Raw genomic sequence first — 20521 nt, 5'->3', positions numbered from 1 at the left:
CAAAGATTAGTCAGTCTTCAACTCTACAATCTGTGAGAATTTCTTTTTCCTAAGAATAGGTGGTGATTTGCCCTTCCCTCAGTCCTCAGTTGAACTTGGGTTCTGCCTTCAAGTTCTATCACATGCTGTAAGGAGTAAAGGACTTTTAGAGACAAAGCTGTATCTTACTCAGTCTCTACTTTCCTATGGGCCAATTTCAACTGAAGGTTTTCTGTTGCTTATTGAAATTTTGTCTAAGGATGGAAGACAAAAATAATTCAAGAAATAAATGCAAACAACAGACCATGAGTCCAACCCAGCAGAAACTGATTGTCTCTTTCTGATCCTAGGGAGGAGGTGAACTTGTACAAGGAGATCGTTTAACCACTTATCTAGAAGAAATGGTCTGGAGTAAGACTACAACAAATTTCTCAAATAGTGAAAGAAACATGGGCTTTGGTGTCAGGGTGACCTGTCTCAGAACCCTGGGCCTCACTCACTGGCCTGGCAAGTCACCTCCTCATTGCTGGGCCCCTGTCATTGCACCTACCCTTCCCAGGATGGTTGCAGGGACTAAATGACATGTGGCTTACAAAGGAACCTTGCAACATGCATCATCAACTGTTGGCACCAGCCTGTCTGCTTCTCCTGGCACAAGCCGCCTAATGAAGGAGCTATTGGTTAGGGAAGAGAATCTACTAAAATACTCAGAAATGCTTCCTACCCAGCACTGAGATGGGGAGTCAAAAATAAGAACTATTGGGGACTCCGAGAAGACATTCAGTCTAGTTTATGACCTCAGAGTACCCACTTCCTTATGCACCATTTCTCAGTAGGCTCTTTCTCAGACCATCATTTTGAAAGTGTGTTTTATATTAATGACATGAATTCTTGCTTCTTTTTGCCTGGCCAGATCCCCTGAGCACAAAAGAAAGTGGCCTGCCTCCAGTGAAACCAGCGAGGGGCAGCATGTAGATGAAAGGTGGAAGTGGATGTGAATGGGGGAGAAGGACCATGGAGGTCTGACTTTGAAGGCTGGTGTGACGGATACTTGGCCAGCGTGGGAGTTTTGTGCATAGGAGGGAGGAGTTTTGCCATTCAACTTCTAAGAACTTCTCCTACAGGAAGACTTATGAAAGTATACAAAAGGGTACCATTACGAGATAGACTTATGACAGTATTGTTTATAAAAATGAACATTGGAGACTACTTAATGCCTGTTACTCAGGGAATGGTTAAATACATGATGGTGTGTGTATCCTATAGAACGTTACGTGGGGACCTAGAAGAACAAGGTATAGTTGTCCATATCGACACAAAAGCACAGTCCCAAGGTATTTTTGAGTAACATAAGCAATTTTCAGATTAGTGTGCACCATATGATGAGAGGGGGGAGTGGGAGAGAGAGAGACGATGAGCTTGGCAAAACAGTGAGTCACGAAGGGGAAGGACTCTCACTTTTTGTACATTTTTATTTTGTTGCATCTTGTTTTATAAGAAGTACAGGTTATTCTTCTAAAGTAAACAAACAAAAACCCCTCTTGGCTGATGTATAAATGTATTAAAGTTCAAACAAGTTAGAGGAGTAAGTTAAAAGAGTTGTCCCCACCCTGTACCTTGCCACATGTTCTTTATACTCATACATGACAATCCAGGGACACAGGTTAGAGGGGCGCTGGGTCAGCAAGTGGGCGTCTGTCATTCGGTTAAGATTTGGTGGTTGTTTTCCAACAGGAGAGGAGTTGCTGGAATGCGGTCGTTCCTGGAGAGGTCGCTTTCCCCTTCACCTCTTTTGGAATCGCTTAGAATGAACCATTCAATCAACGTATAAATCTGTTTTCTGTGAACGCGGCACACTACCATCTCAATATAGAGCTCATGGCTCTCTTGTCAGGAAGATGCTAGGCATGACCTCCACTCACAGCACACTCGCAGGGCCATAGGTGCCCAGCCAGCACATAAAGCAGTCCCCTTCCCTGCAGCGCTGTGGGACAGCACTTCTGACTGCGGATGTCAGTGTCTGGTAGGCATGCGATCAGGGACCCCCCAGAAATCTCACTCAAATCCCCCACATGCACAGTCTGGATGGAGACATGACACTTGAAGTTTGGCTTCTCAGATTCTCTAGAATAAAGCACAGCATAATTTTCAGATTTCTCTTCACACAACCAGGCTAGCAATCTGAAGCTCTGGAAAACTGACATGTTCCTGTCTCTCCTTCTAGGACATTTTTTCCTTTATGTAAATATAAAGGGAAAGATATGGGATGTATGTGAAGAATGCATTTATCTGTTAGGGGTTTTGTACTAGAGTTACAACAACACTGACATTCCACAGTGACGTATTTTCTAGGTGTCATTGTGGTTTCACTTTCAAAGGCATTAAACTTCAGCAAGTTTCATATATATTTGAGTTGCATCGTTTATCGTGTTTTGCAAACATCATTAAATGATGTGTTAGATGTAATGCCCGGTCCTCATCAATTCTGCTTAATGGTCGCTCTAGAATCTGTCCCACTGCCACTACTCTTCCTTCATTTTATCTGGACTCTTCTAGTGATCTTACGACTGCTCTTCTGATCTCCACTCTCCCCATTTTATGACCTCTTTTTATATGCTGACAAATTAATCTTCCTAAAACACAGTGGCTGGGCATGTTTGTAAAAACATGGGTCCCACAGAACTTGAAAGAAGCCTTGTTTCCCAGACACCCTCCAATAACTTCCAGAGATCCTAAGTTCCAGGTAAACTGAATTATCCCTGCATACCCCATGCAGTACCTTACTTCTACCCTGGATTATGTGCTAATGTAGTTATAACTGGACATTTCCTCAGACTTCACCAGCCTGAAGATGAATATGGAAGCACATTAGCATCAATGCCCTGGTCTCAGTAGCTTCTCAGATACAGGAAGTCCCATATATTGAAAGGAGAGTTGAGCTGACAGCCAGGCATGCTGCTGCTTCACTTTGCTGGATACCAGGGAAGCTCTCTGTGTTTCTGTTGGTGCCAATGGCTTCCCCATGTCCTTCTGCTGGGCATCTTGAGCCCTCCTGAGGCCACGGTTGACCTTGGCACAGTGAGAAAGAATGGCAGAAAGAATGACTCTCTCTCTCCTTTGTCACAGTCTGTTGGCGGTATGTTAAAGCTGTTGTCTGGGCTCTAGTGTATTACAGAATATAGAGAAAGAATAATCTTTTATTTTGCAGTACTGTTGGAATTCAACTTGCACCCAAAGTCTGCCTTACAGCCCCCAGGTGATATTTAGAATTCCCACTTCTCTTTGATAATTCAGGTTTTTTTGTTCCTGGATCCTGCAGTTCATGCCTGGATTTTCTTCTCGTAGGAGGAGTGGTTCTGTAAGAGGTCTCTGAGGACCTCTGCAAAGAGATTTGGGCTGGACCTTGCTACCAGTTTACTGGACATGCCCAGAAACTCTGGCTCATGACTGCGCACTCAACTGCGGTCCTGAATAGGAGACATTTTAGCCTTCAAGCAGGAGACTTCCCTTTTGTCTGCCCCATTACTCTGGCAGATACACCTACATCCCAAGTCCTACAGATGGACTCAGCTTGGGCAGTTTTCATGTTTACAAAAAACCCGCATACACTGTGATAGCATTTACATAAAGTTAAAAAATATGCAAGACCTGTTCCCCAAATATTTATAGAACATAGGTGTTTGGCTGAACTATAAAGACAAGCAAAGGGGAGGGAGGAAAGTGTCAGGGAGGGATATACAAAAGACATTACCCATATTAGTAATGTTTGATTCTTTAGGCTGAGTGGTGGGTCCATGGTGTTTGATTTTGTTATTATTTATAATAATGTATATCCATTACATATATATGAATTATATCACATCCAAAATTTTAAATATGAATTGTGTCATAATTAAAAGTTTGTTCTGATTTAAGAAAACATCTAAGTATTGATTTGTACTTTGCACTGCTTTCTTATCCCTTTGCTTTGGTTTTTAGTACTCCTCCTCCCTGTTGTCTACTGTAATCTTCAAGTTCTGGAATGTTCTTTCATATTCGCCTTCTTTTTCTTATCTTAAGGGCTGACCTTCTGTTTTCTGCTATGATTTTTACCTCTGCTCCCGTCATAACTGCTGGCTTCTTCATTTAGATTTTATCAATTTGTTTTTCACCTCTTGGGACTATACTGCCAATGGTGAGCAGGTGAGTTACTTACTCCTCTCAGTTTTTGTTTTCTGTCTACATTACACGATTCATTGTCTGTTAGAACAGACCTCTGGGTTTTCTATTCCCCCCCGCCTTTTTTTGGCTGATGTTTGATAAAGATACACTTTTAGATATTTTATGGACTTTTACGGACTACTCTGTAAACTTTTTTAGAAATTGGAGTTATGGCAGATTTTTAAGAGGTGCCAACAGTACAATGAAATGGAGATACCTTTCTTAACAGTTTCTCCTTGGGAAATTTATTTAGTCCCTACTCCAGCTAAAGAACACCTAGAGTGAGCATCTCTGTAGCCATTAAAAATGATCATGTAGATTATTATTTATTGACAAGGAAAGATGTTCATGACATATTAATGAAAAGAAATCTCGCATGCACAGTATTTATACATAACCTATATATGATTTCACTTTTATTTAAAGCCTTCTATATCTAAGTGCATATATAGGCATAGACAGAATAGAAGGACATACACAATATTAATGTTATCTAATTGATAAAAATATTAATAGTGCTTATCTTTAGAGTGGTGGGATTTGGGATTATATTTTTGGTTAAGTTTATATGATTTTCTCTGTTTTCTAAAGCACTTGAAATGAGCCTATGTGGCTTTTATAAAAACTGGCCAATTAATTCCCATTTTGATTAAAAAAAAAGGTTTTGGTGAGATTAAGAAATTTCTCTTCAAAAGATTTCAGGTTTGTTGTTGTTGTTGTTGTTGTTGTTTTTAAATCTGCAAGTATACCTATCTGGAACTATCCCTACTCTGTACCATTTAGCATAACATATTAGCATCTTTTTTTTTTTTAAGATTTTATTTATTTATTTGACAGACAGATCACAAGTAGGCAGAGAGGCAGGCAGAGAGAGAAGGGAGGAAGCAGGCTCCCTGCTGAGCAGAGAGGCCGATGCGATGCAGGGCTCGATCCCAGGACGCTGGGATCATGACCTGAGCTGAAGGCAGCGGCTTTAACCCACTGAGCCACCCAGGCACCCCAACATATTAGCATGTTAAAGTGAAAAAAAAAAAAGTGAGTGAGAAATCCACATGGTATCTCACTGTACACATACTAAAAATGACAGTAAGTTATAGATACAAGCCACATCACTCTGGTTGTGAGGGTAGGTCCTTCCCAAAGATAAGGGCACTGGGGGGAGAGCAGGATGGCCAGAGAGTGGACTGCAGAGAGGAAGGGCAGCTTCCTAGGGTTGCAGAGTTCCATCTAGGGAAATGGAGGTGTGTGAGCTTCTCCAGCAGACCCAGCAGAGTGCCCTCAGGGCGGAGGAAAAAGCTTCCCCAGTAGTTTTTCTTAGGGCAGAAGTATGCTCCTGATTCCACTGTTCCCACCTTGAATTCTAAGACACAAGTCAGCGGCCGTGGCAGTTGTGACCAATAGTGGTGTGGGATGCCAATCGAGTCTGCTTTGCCTGGGACTTTCCTGTTTTAGCAATGAGAGTCCTACATCCCTGGAAACCCCTTGGTCCCAGACAAAACAGGGATGTTGGTCTCCCTATATGGTGGGAACATCAGCAGGGGTCAGGAGATGTACTTGGCAGAGCCGCAAAAGGTTTTTAGAGGTCATGACAATCAGAAAAGAGAAGGTGGCAGTTGCCATAGTGGGACTGTGAAGGGGTCTGTTAGAAGTGATGCCAAGATACGGTGGTGCGGTTGGCAGCGGCAGTAATCCGAGCTGCAAGAGAAGAGCTGTGTGGACAGCTCCAGCAGGAATTTGTTGTTACAACAACAATTTGTTGTTGTAATGAGGAAATCAAAGATGTTGGGATGGAGGTGGAGGACCAGGTGTGGTGGCGAGGACCCAAGAACTACATTGACAACGATCACACTTACCTTACCATTCTTATCTCTCCGAAGCTCTTCAGTTGCCCTGTCCCCACACTTGGGACTAGGAAACATGAGCGGGTTCTTTCCAGACTTCATCTAGTTTTGGGGCCTAGAGTCACCTTTTGCTCATTTACACATCATCACTTATCTTTCTTGTTCACGTTCTGTTAAAGAAAAAAAAAAAAAAAGTCAAGTATTTCTTGATTCACCAGGCATTGGAACATATATTACAGAAGAAATTCACTGAGTGGTTTTGCCAAGGGAAAAACTCAGGAGTTGTTAACTGCTCCAAATCAAGGATTGAAAACTAGCACATGGATAGGAAAAAGTAAGTCCACAGACCTATATGCTGGTTGAACAGGACCTGTGGTTCATGGGTCAAGAAATACTTTGCAGTCTGATGCCCTGAGGTCAGGTTTACAGTCCTAACCGGTTGTAGCTGCTGAGAACCAGTTATGACGAAACACACAACATTCCTCTCTGCTCTCCTAGGCAAGTGCTGCTTTAAACAGGACGTTTCCTAAATGAAAAGGTCTCTTGGAGGCAGACTTTGCTTCTTTCACCTCTCCATTTTAATCCCTGCTTCAGCCACCATTCCCAGAACCTTGCTGGAACAAATTCCATCTTTTTATTCTGGACAAATAGTACTTTCCAAGTTGAGTCTTGAACGCTGTTTATGTTCCCAAATTTTCTTTCTTCCCTCTTCCCTCCCTTCCCTCCTTCTTTCCTGTCTTTCCACCCCCTACCCTCCTTCCTTCCGTCCTTCCTTTTTTTCTCTGATGAGGACAGACTATTTAATCTCCATCAACTCACTCTTATCTCTTTAGTTCCTCCTAAGCTTCCTTTGCAGCCAGCTTCCCACAGCTACACTTGGTTGTCCACCTGTGTGGCTTGGGCTCTCAGGGAGGCACTAGCTTTGACCCCCAGGTCCTAATTTCTTTTAGATCCACAAGAGTGTTAAATAATGACACATCTGCATTGAATTGTGATTCAGCCTTCCTGGCTCCACAACCACAAATCTGTAATGCCCTGGAGGGAAGGAATATCTGCTACAAATACTGGCTGTAGTGACAATGTTTCGATCTGCTTTTCATTTCCTAGATGTAGTCATAAACCCATGTAGAGGGTGGCTAAATGGTTGGAAGTGGAGTTTTTGGAGGATCTACATGGTTTATTATTTTTTTAAATTTTAATTTTTTAAAGATGTTATTTATTTATTTGACAGAGAGACAGCAAGAGAGGGAACACGAGCAGGAGGAGTGGGAGGGGGAGAAGCAGGCTTCCCGCTGAACAAGGAGCCTGATGCGGGGCTCCATCCCAGGGCTCTGGGATCATGACCTGAGCCGAAGGCAGACACTTAACAACTGAGCCACTCAGGCACCCCTGATGTGGTTTAGATGGGGATCTTCAGGGCTGCACACACAATACTTTTTTTTAAAATTTGATTTTATTTTTTCAGTGTTCCAAGATTCATTGTTTATGCACCACACCCAGTGATCCATGCAATACGTGCCCTCCTTAATACTCACCACCAGGCTCACCCAACCCCCCACGCCCCACTCCCCTCCAAAACCGTCAGTTTGTTTCTCAGAGTCCATAGTCTCTCATGGTTCGTCTTCCCCTCCGATTTCCCCCAACTCCCTTCTCTTCTCCATCTCCCAATGTCCTCCGTGTTATTCCTTAAGCTCCACAGGTAAGTGAAACCATATGATAATTGACTCTGCTTGACTTTTTTCACTCAACATAATCTCTTCCAGTACGGTCCATGTTGATACAAAAGTTGGGTATTCATCCTTTCTGATGGAGGCATAAAACTCCATTGTATATATGGACCATATCTTTATCCATTCGCCTGTTGAAGGGCATATTGGTCCTTTCCACAGTTTGGCTATTGTGGACATTGCTGCTATGAACATTGGGGTACATATGACCCTTCATTTCACTACATCTGTAGCTCTGGGGTAAATACCCAGTAGTGCAATCGCAGGGTCATCGGGTAGCTCTATTTTTAATTTTTTGAGGAATTTCCACACTGTTTTCCAAAGTGGCTGCACCAACTTGCATTCCCACCAACAGTGTAAGAGGGTTCCCCTTTCTCCACATCCTCTCCAATTTTTGTTGTTTCCTGTTTTATTAATCTTGGCCATTCTAACTGGTATAAAGGTGGTATCTCAATGTGGTTTTGATTTGAATTTCCCTGATGGCTAATGATGATAAACATTTTTTCATGTGTCTGTTAGCCATTTGTATGTCTTCTTTGGAGAAGTTTCTGTTCATGTCTTCTGCCCATTTTTTGGCATAATTATCTGTTTCACACAATACTTTTTGTTATTCAGTTTCTTTCTTTACAGATATGCTCCCCATCCCCACTCCCACCCCCACCTTTCTTTTAAACGCTGATACAGAACAACTAGAACTTTGACTTTGGTTTCACAATTTATGTGGCTAATTTCATAAACTATTGTGTTCCATGATAGAGCATTTCTGAGAGTTACAAATAAATTTTTTTTTTTTTTAAATTTTAGGGCATAGGGCTTTGTGTGGGTATGTTTGGAAGGGACAAAGAGTAATAACATGACAGGATACGATATAAGGAGGGCATATACTTTTCCTGGTACAGGCCATATATACCTCCTGTGCCCCCAGCCCAAAGCACTGCTTCTGTCCATAGTTTATGCTGAATTCCCCGTCCATGCAGCCTGTGATTAGCTACTGTTAGATCCTTCTTTCAACTGTGAGGTTCCCTGTGGGGTTCACTGTGCTGTGAGGAGGAGTCTTGGTGACTGACATTTTGGCACCCTTTGCTTATTGTGGACTTCAGCTGTCTGAACCCCTTTCCAGTATCATGATACTTTCCTCTGCTCAAGATTTACTTTATGATTGATTTTTACTATAGATACTTGGATATCAGAAGTGAGGCTGTTTAAGGAGTACATGTTGCTAGAAGTAGGGTGAATCTCCCACACAATTAGCTTCACACAGGACTTGTATTGCCAGGGTTCCTGTTAACAGAACAATATACAGAATAATCTCTAAACTTCACAGTGTGGTCATATAGCAATATAGGTCATGTTCCAAACACCAACAAAGGTGGACATAAAATCAGGGCCTGTTTTGAAGATAATAGCTGATATTCACTAAAATAATCAACTAATTACACAATAATGAGAAGTCAAAAACAAATGTTCACTGGCAAATAATTCCTTACCTCAGGATAATCACATAAGGTTAGCTTACATTACTTTAGGTTGGATGATCTCAGGGTTTTATAAGTACTAATATATTATATTTTATGATATATATAAGAATTAAGAAAATCGTACGGCCATTTCTCTGTGTAGCTTGATTGTGTTTATATTTTCTTACTTTTTAACTTATGTCTTTGTGTCTTAAATTGTTCCTACAAAAAAATCACTAGGTCCAAGGCAAAACTGTGACCCAGGTAAAGTTTGAATTCAAAGGCTTCTGCTTCCTCCTCATTTTCCTTTTCTTTCTTTCTTTCTTTCTTTTTTTTTTTTTTTTGTTCTTGATATGTCTTCACCCCCACATAAGGCCTAAACTGGGCCCCATTTTGGGCCTTGGTCAGCTACTACATTACTTATAATTAAGGTATTACCTGAGGAAATATTTATATATGACCTCTCTGAGGAATGTATTTACATTTCCTTCATAAATGTTTACTTTGATATATTAAAATTGCAGAAAGTTACAAAAATACTACAAATAACCCCAATTTACCCTTTACCCAGAGTCAGTAATTGTGTACATTTTCCTCTATTTGTTTTATCATTTTGCTTGCTTCCTTTATTTGTATGTATGTATGTATGTATGTATGTATTTTTTCCTGAGCCATCTGATAGTGATTTGCAGACATCATGCCTCTTTACCACTAAGGGCTTCAATATGTTATTTTCCAAGAACAAAACATCCTCTTCCAGAACCACAGTGAAATGATCAAAACTGGGAAATTTAACACTGATACAATGTTATCATTCATACTAAATTTATAGTTTATATTAGGTCTCATAAATTATCCCAATAATATTCTTTAAACCTTTCCACTCATTCCAGATCCAATCCAAGAACACACTTTCTACTTAATTGGCATAAAGAAGTCTCTTTAGTCTTCTTTAAATTGGGATAGCCTTAGTGTCTTTCTCTTTCATTTTCTTGATATTTTAAAAAAAGTCTAGGCCAGTGATTTTGTAGAATGTCCTTCAATCTGAGTTTGTCGGGTGTTTCCTCATGATTAGATTCGGGTTACGCGTGTTTGGTAGGAGTATCACACAAGTGATGTGTTCCTTTTGGTACAGCATATCAGAAGGCTCGGGATGGGTAGAACACATTTCTTTTTTAAAAGAGCACTCTTGGGACGCCTGGCTGGCTCAGTTGGTTAAGCAGCTGCCTTCGGCTCAGGTCATGATTCCAGCGTCCTGGGATCGAGTCCCACATCGGGCTCCTTGCTCGGCAGGAAGCCTGCTTCTCCCTCTGCCTCTGTCTGCCACTGCTCGCTCTCTCTCTCTCTCTCTGACAAATAAATAAATAAAATCTTTTAAAAAATAAATAAATAAATAAATAAAAGAGCACTCTTGAACATGAGAAAGCTTTCATGTCCTGAAGGAAAATATATTTAAAAAGGAAATGAGAGGGTATAATGTATTTGAACTATTTCCCATTCTTCCTTTCAAAGATGCTCTGGAATGGAATGTCATTTTCTTGTGGTCTTTCTCAATTATGTGGGCTTCACAAGTGGTTTATATGAATGTCCTTCCCAAAAAGCCAGGTCTGCAGGTAGGTGGGAGGTGGTATGTTGCTTCAGTTGTGTTCTAAGAATGTGGGACACTCACCCCAGATCTTCCTGTATTCCTATTTGCTTTGTGGCAGGCAGGACCATGTCAGAGTTGAGATGTGGTCTCCCGCCTGGTTTGAATCCTGGCCCTGCCACTAACTAGCTATGTGACTTTGGGAGGTTACTTTACCTTTCTGTATCTCAGTGTCCTCATATGTAGAGTGAAGATAATAAGAGTTCATACTTTATGGGGTTGTTGTAAAGATTCCATGGGTTAATATTGGGAGATGCTTTTAGAGTAGAACATGGGACACTGTAGGAATCATATACCTGCCTATTAAATAAATAAGTAAAATAGGTTTGAGGTGACAGTTGTTGGAACAGGAAGGTTTGGTTTAGGGCAGCAGCTGGTCCTTGTCCATCACCATGTGGACCAGGAGCTACACTTGCAGTGGCCAGAAGCAGTCTCTTCACTCCACCACACTCTATAGGGGTGGGCTGTGATATGATACCCTAATGCCAAGTTTGCTGTATATCCTCAACAGCTGTAGCCATCCATGAAAGAACCACGCGTGGCTCAAGAGCAATACTGGGAAATGGGGGGCACTAAGGCCCACTGTGTGCTCTGTATCTCTCGATCCTTGCAACAACCCAACAACATCACTGAGGCAGATCCTGCCGGTTGACCACCAATCTCCATCTTCCCTTTCTTCTTTTATCACAGAATGCCTGAGTTTTGCCAAGCACATGGTTGCACAGCTGGTGACTATATTCCTCAGCTTCCTCAATGGCTAGGCATGGTCATGTGACCAAATTCCAGCCAAGGGACTGTGAGTGGAAACCAAGTGTGCCGTTTCTAGGTCGTGTCTTCAAAAGGAACAGGCATATGCTCCCTTTGCTCCTCTGTCCCCTTCTCACTGGTTGGCATACAGCTATGGCTGAGGGAGGGGGACTCAGAGACGAAAGCCGCACATTGAGAATGGCTGAACTGCCTAACCAGTCATGCCATCTAGGTCTGAGATGTTTTGTGTGAGAGAAATACATTTTTACATTGTTTAAGCCATGGTATTTTGGGGGGTTTCTTTTCATTTAGCAGCCTAGGTTAAACCTAATACAGAAGGTGTGACTACCTCCATCTCAAAAGTGAGAAATGGAAGCTTAGAAAGATTAAGTGACCCAGTTTGTAAGAAGCCGTAGTGGGATTCAAACCCACTAGAGCTGAGACTTTTAACTGTATCATGTTGTTTTGCCCCTTGAAGCCCTGCTGGTCCATGATCTGGGCTCATGGGAGAGATGGGGGAGAGAGACACCGGTCCCAGTCCTCCCGGTCTACATCCCATAGTTACACTCAACGTGTACAATTTATAACTATTATTTTCTTCACAGATACAAAATTGTGTGGTCTCAACCATACTGATTGTGTTGATTTATCTATGAGGTTTTTGTCATTTTTTCAAATTGTCAAAGCTTAACCAAGTCTGGTTTCTGCATACAGATTTAAGATCAGAGTCAAGCACAAATGCAACACTTCATAGTTTACACCAAGGAGACCATTAAAATACCTCAAGGATAGCAGCCCTGGAAAATAACTCAAGCCAGACATAGTAATCCCAGTAGTTAACACGATGGACTTGCACAGCCCTTGCAAGGGAGGGAAAGACGAGGAAGGAGAGTGGATGAACAGCAGGAGCCAAAGCCAGTCTAAGTCACATACAGAGGCTGGCATGCTTGGGCAACTTGAGAAAGGCTGAACCGCAGCTGCAAATCTTTGCTTGCTCTTCTCATACTAGACAAGGTGTCACAACACCATCACTGATGAAGTCAAGCTTTTAAGAAAGAACGGAAGAAATCTCTTTACATTTCTGTGGCCACAGTGAGGCTAACATAATGCTTATTCTTGGCACTATTCCTAATGCCCGTTCATCCTTCAAGATTCATTTGGCCATTATTTCCTCAAGGAAGCCTCCCATGATCTCTCAAGTTCAGGTTAGGTGACCTTCTTTGGTACCAATGCAGCAGCTCTATTTCCTTTCTCAGAACACTCTTCCCATAGTGTTATTTCCTGGCATTTTTTTTTTTAAAGATTATTTATTTATTTGACAGAGAGAGAGAGAGAGCGCAAAAGAGAGAGCGAGACCACAAGTAGGGGGAGCAGGAGAGGGAGAGAGAGAAGCAGGCTTTCGGTTGAGCAGGGAGCCCGATGCAGGGCTCAATCCCAGAACCCTGGGAAGGCAGATGCTTAGAGCCACCCAGGCACCCCTCCTCATGGTTTTTTTGTTTGGTTTTGGAGGTTTTTTTGCCCACACCTATCTCCTTTAGTGCTATGTTCTCAAAGTCAAGCACGCAGAGGACAAAGGACACTGCAGATGTTCACTAGACTAAAACCCGTGGGGGTGGTGGTAATGGCTGAACAGAATACAAGAGGTGTTGTTCTTTCTCAACAATCTAATAAGATATGCACTGTATAGGCATCTAGAATCTAACTACTTACCTATCTTTAAAATTTCATTTCCAGTCCTTACTGTCAGTATTGATGACTGTCAACTGGCTCAGTTTTGCAGACTACAATAGACCATATGTCAGGGGACTTCAAATGTTCACATGATTTGAACCAAAGTTACTTCTGGAAACATGTCTTCAGAATACAAATACAGAAGAGGGATGTTCACTGTACTATTATTTATACTAGAAAAAAATTAAATGTTTCCAGTAAAGGAATGTGTAAATAAGGGATCAGTGTTTTGATTTCACATTGTGCAACTATGAGAAAACACATACACAAACTTTCAAAGAATATTTAATGACTCAGGGAGAATTTCATCACATAAGGTTAAGCAAAAAAAAGCAGGACATAGGACATGGTTGCTGTGTCATGGTGCTGGAGAGGCTGGCAGGAACGTGGTGGACAGGGAGTTTGGGGATACATGGCAAGGGAGTTTCTCATCAGATTCAGGAATGAGAAATTTAAACCACAGTTGTGGTGACCTAACCATTCCGGGGGGAGCGTTCCTGATGGACAGGCTTTGCATTTCAAGAAAATGGAAGATTCAGCAAAATTACAAGAGGTTGCTATGGAAGAAGGTTCAAAGCTCATAGGAATTCCTGTTCACAGGAGAGATGCCCTGACAAGCTGGAACATCTCTAATTAGTTGAAGAAGGCAGGCTTAGGAAGTGATTTAGAAAAGTTAAGTAGCCTCTGTCAGCAGAACAAGGTGTTTGGCCACTGCCGGGTGCACTGACCAGGTTTTGTGTGAAGAACACCGCAGGATTGACCAGCCTCGGCCATGAGAGTGTAGTGAAAGTGTAGACTTCATTACTATTCCAAACAAAAATAAACCATCAGGGGCACCTGGGTGGCTCAGTGGGTGAAGCCTCTGCCTTCGGCTCAGGTCATGATCTCAGGGTCCTGGGATCAAGCCCCGCATCAGGGCTCTCTGCTTGGCAGGGAGCCTGCTTCCTCCTCTCTCTCTCTCTGCCTCTCTGCCTACTTGTGATCTCTGTCAAATAAATAAATTTAAAAAAATAAATCATCAAATGAAAAAGCACAAGAAAAACGTGAACAAGTACAAGCTAAGTGTACTGTTAAGAAACAAGAATATGAGAGGAGAAAAATGAGAAAGACAAAGTTCAAAAGCTCTACAAAATGAAAACAATGCAAGTGTTCAGAAGACTGAGCAAAAAGACTAAAAAGGGCCAAATCTGAATTTACAAATGGCATTATCTTTAAAAAAAAAAAAAACTATAAAAAAACTGTCAGATGCCTTGTCCTTAATCAAGGATTAAGCTTCCTGCTGTCTATTGAGTTCTTTTATGTATGCAATGTACCACCCAACAATTAACTAAATTTATCAACATACACTGGAATGTTAAGCTATACTAAATATCATGTGCTTAGATATTTTCTTGTAAAGGAAAATCTTCCATATATGATCTTTGTTTCTTATTTATTTGCCTCTGAGGAAAGCTGGCTTGAAGAACAGAAAGAGCCTTCTATTTTGATGACAGGTTTAAGCCTGTAATACTTTTGTATCAGGTGAAATTCAGGGGAAATGAAATGTTTTGAAAGTTTTAAAAAAGGGCAGCTTGTGGGCAAAGGCAGGGCCACTTTTGTGATCCTGCAAATTTCCACTGTGGCCTAGGTGGGTGGGTAGGTGGGGGTCTTCACACCAAACATGTCTCCACTCTGCTTCTTGCCCATTTGCCACTTCAACCGCCGCCCCCCCCCCCCCAGCCCCAACCCCACTCCCAATAACTCAGCTTCTTGTGTCTCAGCCAGTGAGGGGCGGGCCCTTCCCCAGTACTAATGAGCAACATGAGAAGTGCTCTGTGCTACCGTCTTTTTGGGCAGAGGGTGGCGTTAATACTTCAGCTCTCATCTCCCTCAGGGGCAAGGGGGTGGAGGAGGACCCTGGGTCTTAGGGTGTGGGGGAAGGGCTCCAAGTGCCTGCAGTGCCTCCCCGTCTCTGATGGTGGATCCAGCAATCAGATTGTTGTAAGCTGTTGTTGCTTGGTATGAATGAAATTGTCCTTACCAAACAGATTTAATAGTTGAAAAAAAAAAGCAACACACAAAATTATATATTCTGTATGATCCATTATTAGTCTCTCTCTCTTTCTCTCTCTCTCTCTCACACACACACATTACATACACGAGAGAAAATATAAGTAAAAAAGATATCTATTTATTACCACCCATAGATAAGTATTTATTTTACACATTATTTTATATTTCCAAGCCCCCATTAGTAGGCAGTTATTACTTTTAAAATCAGAAAAAAAAGAAGTTAGGGTAATAACAAATTCCGAATTCTTATTTCTGTGTTTCCTTTTGCTCAAACACCCAGATCAATACATGGAACACGTGGCCTGGGGGAGAAAGAGCACATGGATTTTTTTCCCTCAGGATAGTTCCAACTATGGCCACTACCAGACGCCAAAGGACATGGGGGCTACGTCCTCCAAAATAATTGTTCTTATTAAAGCAGGAGTAAGGTGTGATAAAGCAAAGTAGGCAGAGTATAGGGTACATGTCACTGCCACATATAAAACCACTGGCACTTTTTGCAGATTTGGCTTCCCTGTCCTGTCTGCTCAGGCCTAGCCCACAGTGGGCTAGAAACACGCAACTGTGGTAGAGTTCACCATCCTTCCCTCCCAGGGCACTCTGGATTGCAAAACATCTCTTTTCTTTTACACTCTGTTCCTTCTGCCTCCTCCTCCATCCCCAAGTTACTCCATAAGGCCATTGTGAAAAGAATGAAATAAAAATATGTGGAACATTCTCAGCTCCTAAGAGGGAAGCTGCAATCAGAACAGAAATAATAACCTTGGTGTCTTTACTGTTCATGCTGCCCTGTGTACCTGTCTGTCATCCAAGAAAACAGAATTCGTCCTCTCCATTCTTTTCTTTCAAGTAAGCGATGAAAGAAAATTTGTCAATAAAGGTGCCTAGCTGCATGGCCAGCCTTTCACTTCAGCGTTTATTGTATGGCCTACTTTGTAAGCTTGGTTTTAGATTTGATGATCTGAGGATTCACAACATTCTGTTTTGTGCCAGGACATTTTATTTCATTGGGTTCTGAATAATCAGAGAATAGCATTTTCTAAATAATAATTGTATTTAATACCCATGAAAATACTCCTGTGTTTATGTTAATAAAATATACAAATCTGGGACCAAATCTGTTTACAGAGCCAATCACTTGGAATTACCTTTAGGAATCACATAGATGTAATGTATTTTTTAACTAGGGCTGATTTTTAGAAGTGTTTTCACTTAAACTATATTAAGATTATAGAATTGAGGTCAATGAATATAATACTCGGTGTGTAACCAAAATAAATTCATTGTCATTACTTGAAAGCACATACCTTATTTTAATGTACAAGATATGACATGATCTGAAAGTGTCTTGTTTCTCCATTTCTTTTTCGCTGGAAATTCCTTAGGAATCCAAACCAACACTAAAGGAAACAGAGGGAAAAAAAAACAAACAGAGCAATGTTCACATAAAGAACAAAGGTTAACACATGAGGTCTCTTTATTTACTTTGTTGAAATTTGGTCATTGAAGAAAATGATTAATTTGATTTTTTCAACATTTATTTACTCAACAAGCCATGAGCTTAGGAGATGGTCAAGGCTAGAATCCTGACTCTCTGTCTTAATAATGGTGTAATCTTGGACAAGTTACTTATTTTAACCTCTCTATGCCTCAGTTTCCTGAGTTGTGGGTAGTGAAAGACATCACACAAATCACACAGCTAAGAGCATCTTCACAGTTCTGTTATGTGTAATGAAGGAAAAATACAGGGAACTGAAGATTGATTTGGGGGCCACTTTTCAATGAACTGCAAAAGTTAAACTTTTATGACAGATTCTTGATACCACGCTTTTGTAAAATCATGATCTTCTGAAATTTCCACAGTCTCATGCCCACCCATTATTTGTAGCTTTATTGAAAAAAGTCAAACTTCAGATCAAACTCTTGATCTGAAGATTATGGCAGGTTTATATGTATTAAGGTGTTTAAAGAGAAATCCTAGCACCTGAAGGGGAGAATAATTCAGTCCATTTGATTACAATGACAAACGAGTCAATAACTTACTAAGTATTTAATTTTCCAACAGGGCTCTTTAAAAACACAGAGCCAAAAGTTCTTGGAATTTTTTAAAATTCTTATTCTTAGAAAGGCAGGATAGCCCAGTGGTTCAGGGCACAGGCTTTGAAATCAGAAGACTCAGGATCTAGGGTCTGACATTCTGCGAGTTCTTAAGCTTTGGGCAAGTTCCTCTACCTCTCTTCAGCCTCGGAGCCTTCATATTTAAAGTGGGGGATAACAAAATTTTCATCACGAGGTTGTTGTAAGGATTAAATGATACAGTCTGGCAAACATCTAGCTGCATCTAGCACATGGTAGACACTTCAAAACGGGCAGCCTGCTCAGCCAAAAGGGAACCTAAAAGGCTGAATGAACTTCCTTCTTAATGCATTTGAGACTATTAAGAGTTATTAAGAACCTGTCAGTGTTTCATTTTTCCGGTTTGACTATTAAGAGTATTAAGAACCTGTCAGAGTTTCATTTTTCCGGTTTGACTATTAAGAGTATTAAGAACCTGTCAGTGTTTCATTTTTCCGGTTTGACTATTATGTATATAGTCTGTGTCCAGGAAAACTGACGTGACATTTGAGAGTAAGATAACTGGTTCAAACTTAACTGCGGAAGCAGAGTTTGCATTTATTCCAAATTCCCATCAATCCCTCAGTGGCAAACGATAGTAACACTAGGGTAAGTCAAAAATTCGTTTTGCACAGAGGAATTCAACCCAGGATTTCTGACTTATTAAGAGCTGAGATCGCGTTTAAAGTGCAAAGCCCCACCCTGCAGCGCCTCAACGTTCCCTCCCGCCACCCGCCATCGCGTCGCGTCGCGGGGCAGCGTGAAGGATGCTGACAACCCGAGGCCAGAATCAGAGCCCCAGAGGTGGGGCCCAGCTCTGGGTTCATAAACCCCAGCCTTGCGGGGTCGGAGGGGCCGGGCTCCCCTCCCTTTTCACCCACCTTTCTGACCTCTCTCAGTCCCGAGGTTTCGTCTCCCCCCAGAGGGGACCCAGCGACTTGTCCGTCTCCTCCCGCCCGTATTTGGCTTCCAATCCCATCCTGCCTGGCGCTGGAGCGGCCAATCAGGAGGCAGTCTTCCTGCAGGGGCGGGACAAGGGGCGGAGCTGAGGGGCGGAGCAACTGGCGGAGGCAGAAGTCGCCTACTTTATGTCGCGCGGCGGTAGTCGGCGTCGTCCGCTGAGGGTGGAGACGTGAGAGCCGAGGCCACCTGCAACGTTTTGCGAAGCCAGTCACACACGATGGCAGACAGCCGGGATCCAGCCAGCGACCAGATGAAGTTCTGGAAGGAGCAGCGGGCCGCGCAGGTATAGCCCGCGTCCCCCGAGCCGGCCAGAAGGTTTGCGCAGGGAGCTGGGCGTCGGCGAGTAACGGCCCAGGCTTCGCCTACGCAGCGGCGGTGCGGGGGGCTGCACCACTGATCGCGAGCCGGGGTGGGCGCCGCTTTTCAGTCCCGGTGGACTGTTCCATGCTCGGGAGGAGGGGGAGAGGGTTCTGGGTCCGGGGGCAAGCCTGCTGCTGCTGGTTTTGTCGTGGGCCGCGGGGCGTGGGTGATTGGCTCCGAATTTTGCAGTTTTGCCAGCTGGGACAGAGGTCGCAGCTTGAGGGAGGAATGAAGCCTCGCGGGGGAAAGAGGCAGAGAGCTGCAGCTGCAAGAAAGGAAGTGAGGGAGGACGTGGGAACGGGGCTCCAGCCTTGACCGTGCTGAAGCAGTTACTCCAAGGTTCCATATTTGCGGGGTGCCATGTGGGCAGGGATCCTGTTTTATCATCTCGGTAGCCCCAACAGCAGTCACAAGTACTCCGTACGCACGGCAGTCAACGACGAAATAAAGAATTTTTAAGTCCGTGATTCCATTTGCATTTTAAAAACACCATGCCTAACATTTTCGAGCTAGAAGCGACATCAGGGACTGGTTAATGCGTTTATTCATACGTATTCTTGGAGTGCCTGCCTGTGCTAGTCACCGTGCTGAGACGAGTTGTACAGATGCCAGTGAGGCAAGAACTAGAGCGTAGGGGAGCTCAAAGTCTAGTCAGGGAGACAGCACAGATAAACAGGTGATTACCATACAGCGTGGTGAGGGCTCTATTATAGGTTATCTGTAAGTATAAAGGGAGTGACTGGACTTGGCTGGAAAGCTTCCCAAAGCACGTGACATCTGAACAAGAACTTTAAAGATGAGAAAGGAGTTCAGCTCCGTGGTGGTGGGTGAGGCGTTCCTGGCCTGTATCCAGGGGCGCAGAGTCTCAAAGAGCATCTTTGAGCAGGTTGGGTTAGTCGGGAGTGCTTCTGATCTCAGTCTTCTCTTGTCCTATTGGACCAGAGAGTCTTGAGGGACTTGCCCAGTTCCCATGGCAGAGAGAGGGCCTGAGCCATGCTTTTTCTCATCTTAATGCTCTTTCTCAAAATTGAGTTAGTATTCATGAACTGGAGTATTAATGCTAACTGTCCTGTGGATCGTTTTATAATTCCCTGCTCTTGAGAAGGTTTTCATGCTCCTCTTAGGGCCTAGCATTTCTCTCTCCTTGTTTTGTCCTTTATTATATGCCAGGAGGGTAGTTCAGTTTTTCATGAGTTCCTAAAGTGAACCAGAGAGACTTGGAGTCTTACCAAGGATGGGCAGCCGGTTAGGGGCAGAGTCAGGATTAGAACTTACCTGCTGGGGGCCAGGATTCTTTCTGTATCTAGTGGTCGCTAAATCCTGATTCACATTGAAGTTGTCATGATACTCTGTGAACTGAGAGCAATATGGACAATGTAGTGAGTTTTCATAAAGCACAATTTATTCATTTTTAAAGGACCCCATCCCCCCATTTTGTTCTGAGAATAGCCTGCCTCTATATTTTGAGAATCATTAACTGTTGTTAAATCATTACAGCACTAGTGGCGATTTACCCTACATGGTTGCCCATGTGTGAAACATTGGGTTCACAAGAACACATCTATAATGGGGGGCTTATAGTTGAAATACTGTTGTCTCCTCTGCCGATGGCATGTCTGTGTACTGTGTGGACGGTCCTGATTGGCAGTCACTTTAATGTCTTGTTCTTCACTTTTAGCTGCTCTTGGTGAAAACTGTTTATTT

At 42.6% G+C, this 20521-nt stretch overlaps 1 protein-coding gene and 1 long non-coding RNA gene across 2 annotated transcripts in view; one reads left to right on the top strand and one right to left on the bottom strand.

Moving 5' to 3' along the window:
* Positions 1-1433: 1433 nt before the first annotated feature.
* LOC308350567 lies at positions 1434-18667 on the bottom strand. Its single transcript, XR_013967546.1, has 4 exons — positions 18376-18667; positions 16687-16779; positions 6033-6190; positions 1434-2103 (listed from the first exon to the last, which is right to left on the bottom strand). It is a non-coding gene; the product is annotated as an uncharacterized lncRNA (long non-coding RNA).
* Positions 18539-20521, top strand: part of CAT (catalase) — a 40609-nt gene continuing 38626 nt past the window's right edge. Inside the window, exon 1 of the mRNA XM_080815968.1 lies at positions 18539-18740. Within this exon, the coding sequence (XP_080672094.1) occupies positions 18675-18740 (66 nt within the window). The 5' untranslated portion in view covers positions 18539-18674. The remainder of the gene's footprint in view (positions 18741-20521) is intronic.

This window comes from Martes martes, assembly GCF_963455335.1.
Source record: "Martes martes genome assembly, chromosome: 10".
NCBI lineage: Eukaryota > Metazoa > Chordata > Mammalia > Carnivora > Mustelidae > Martes > Martes martes.
Note: the sequence above shows the minus strand (reverse complement) of the source record. Positions and strands in the feature narration are given on the sequence as shown.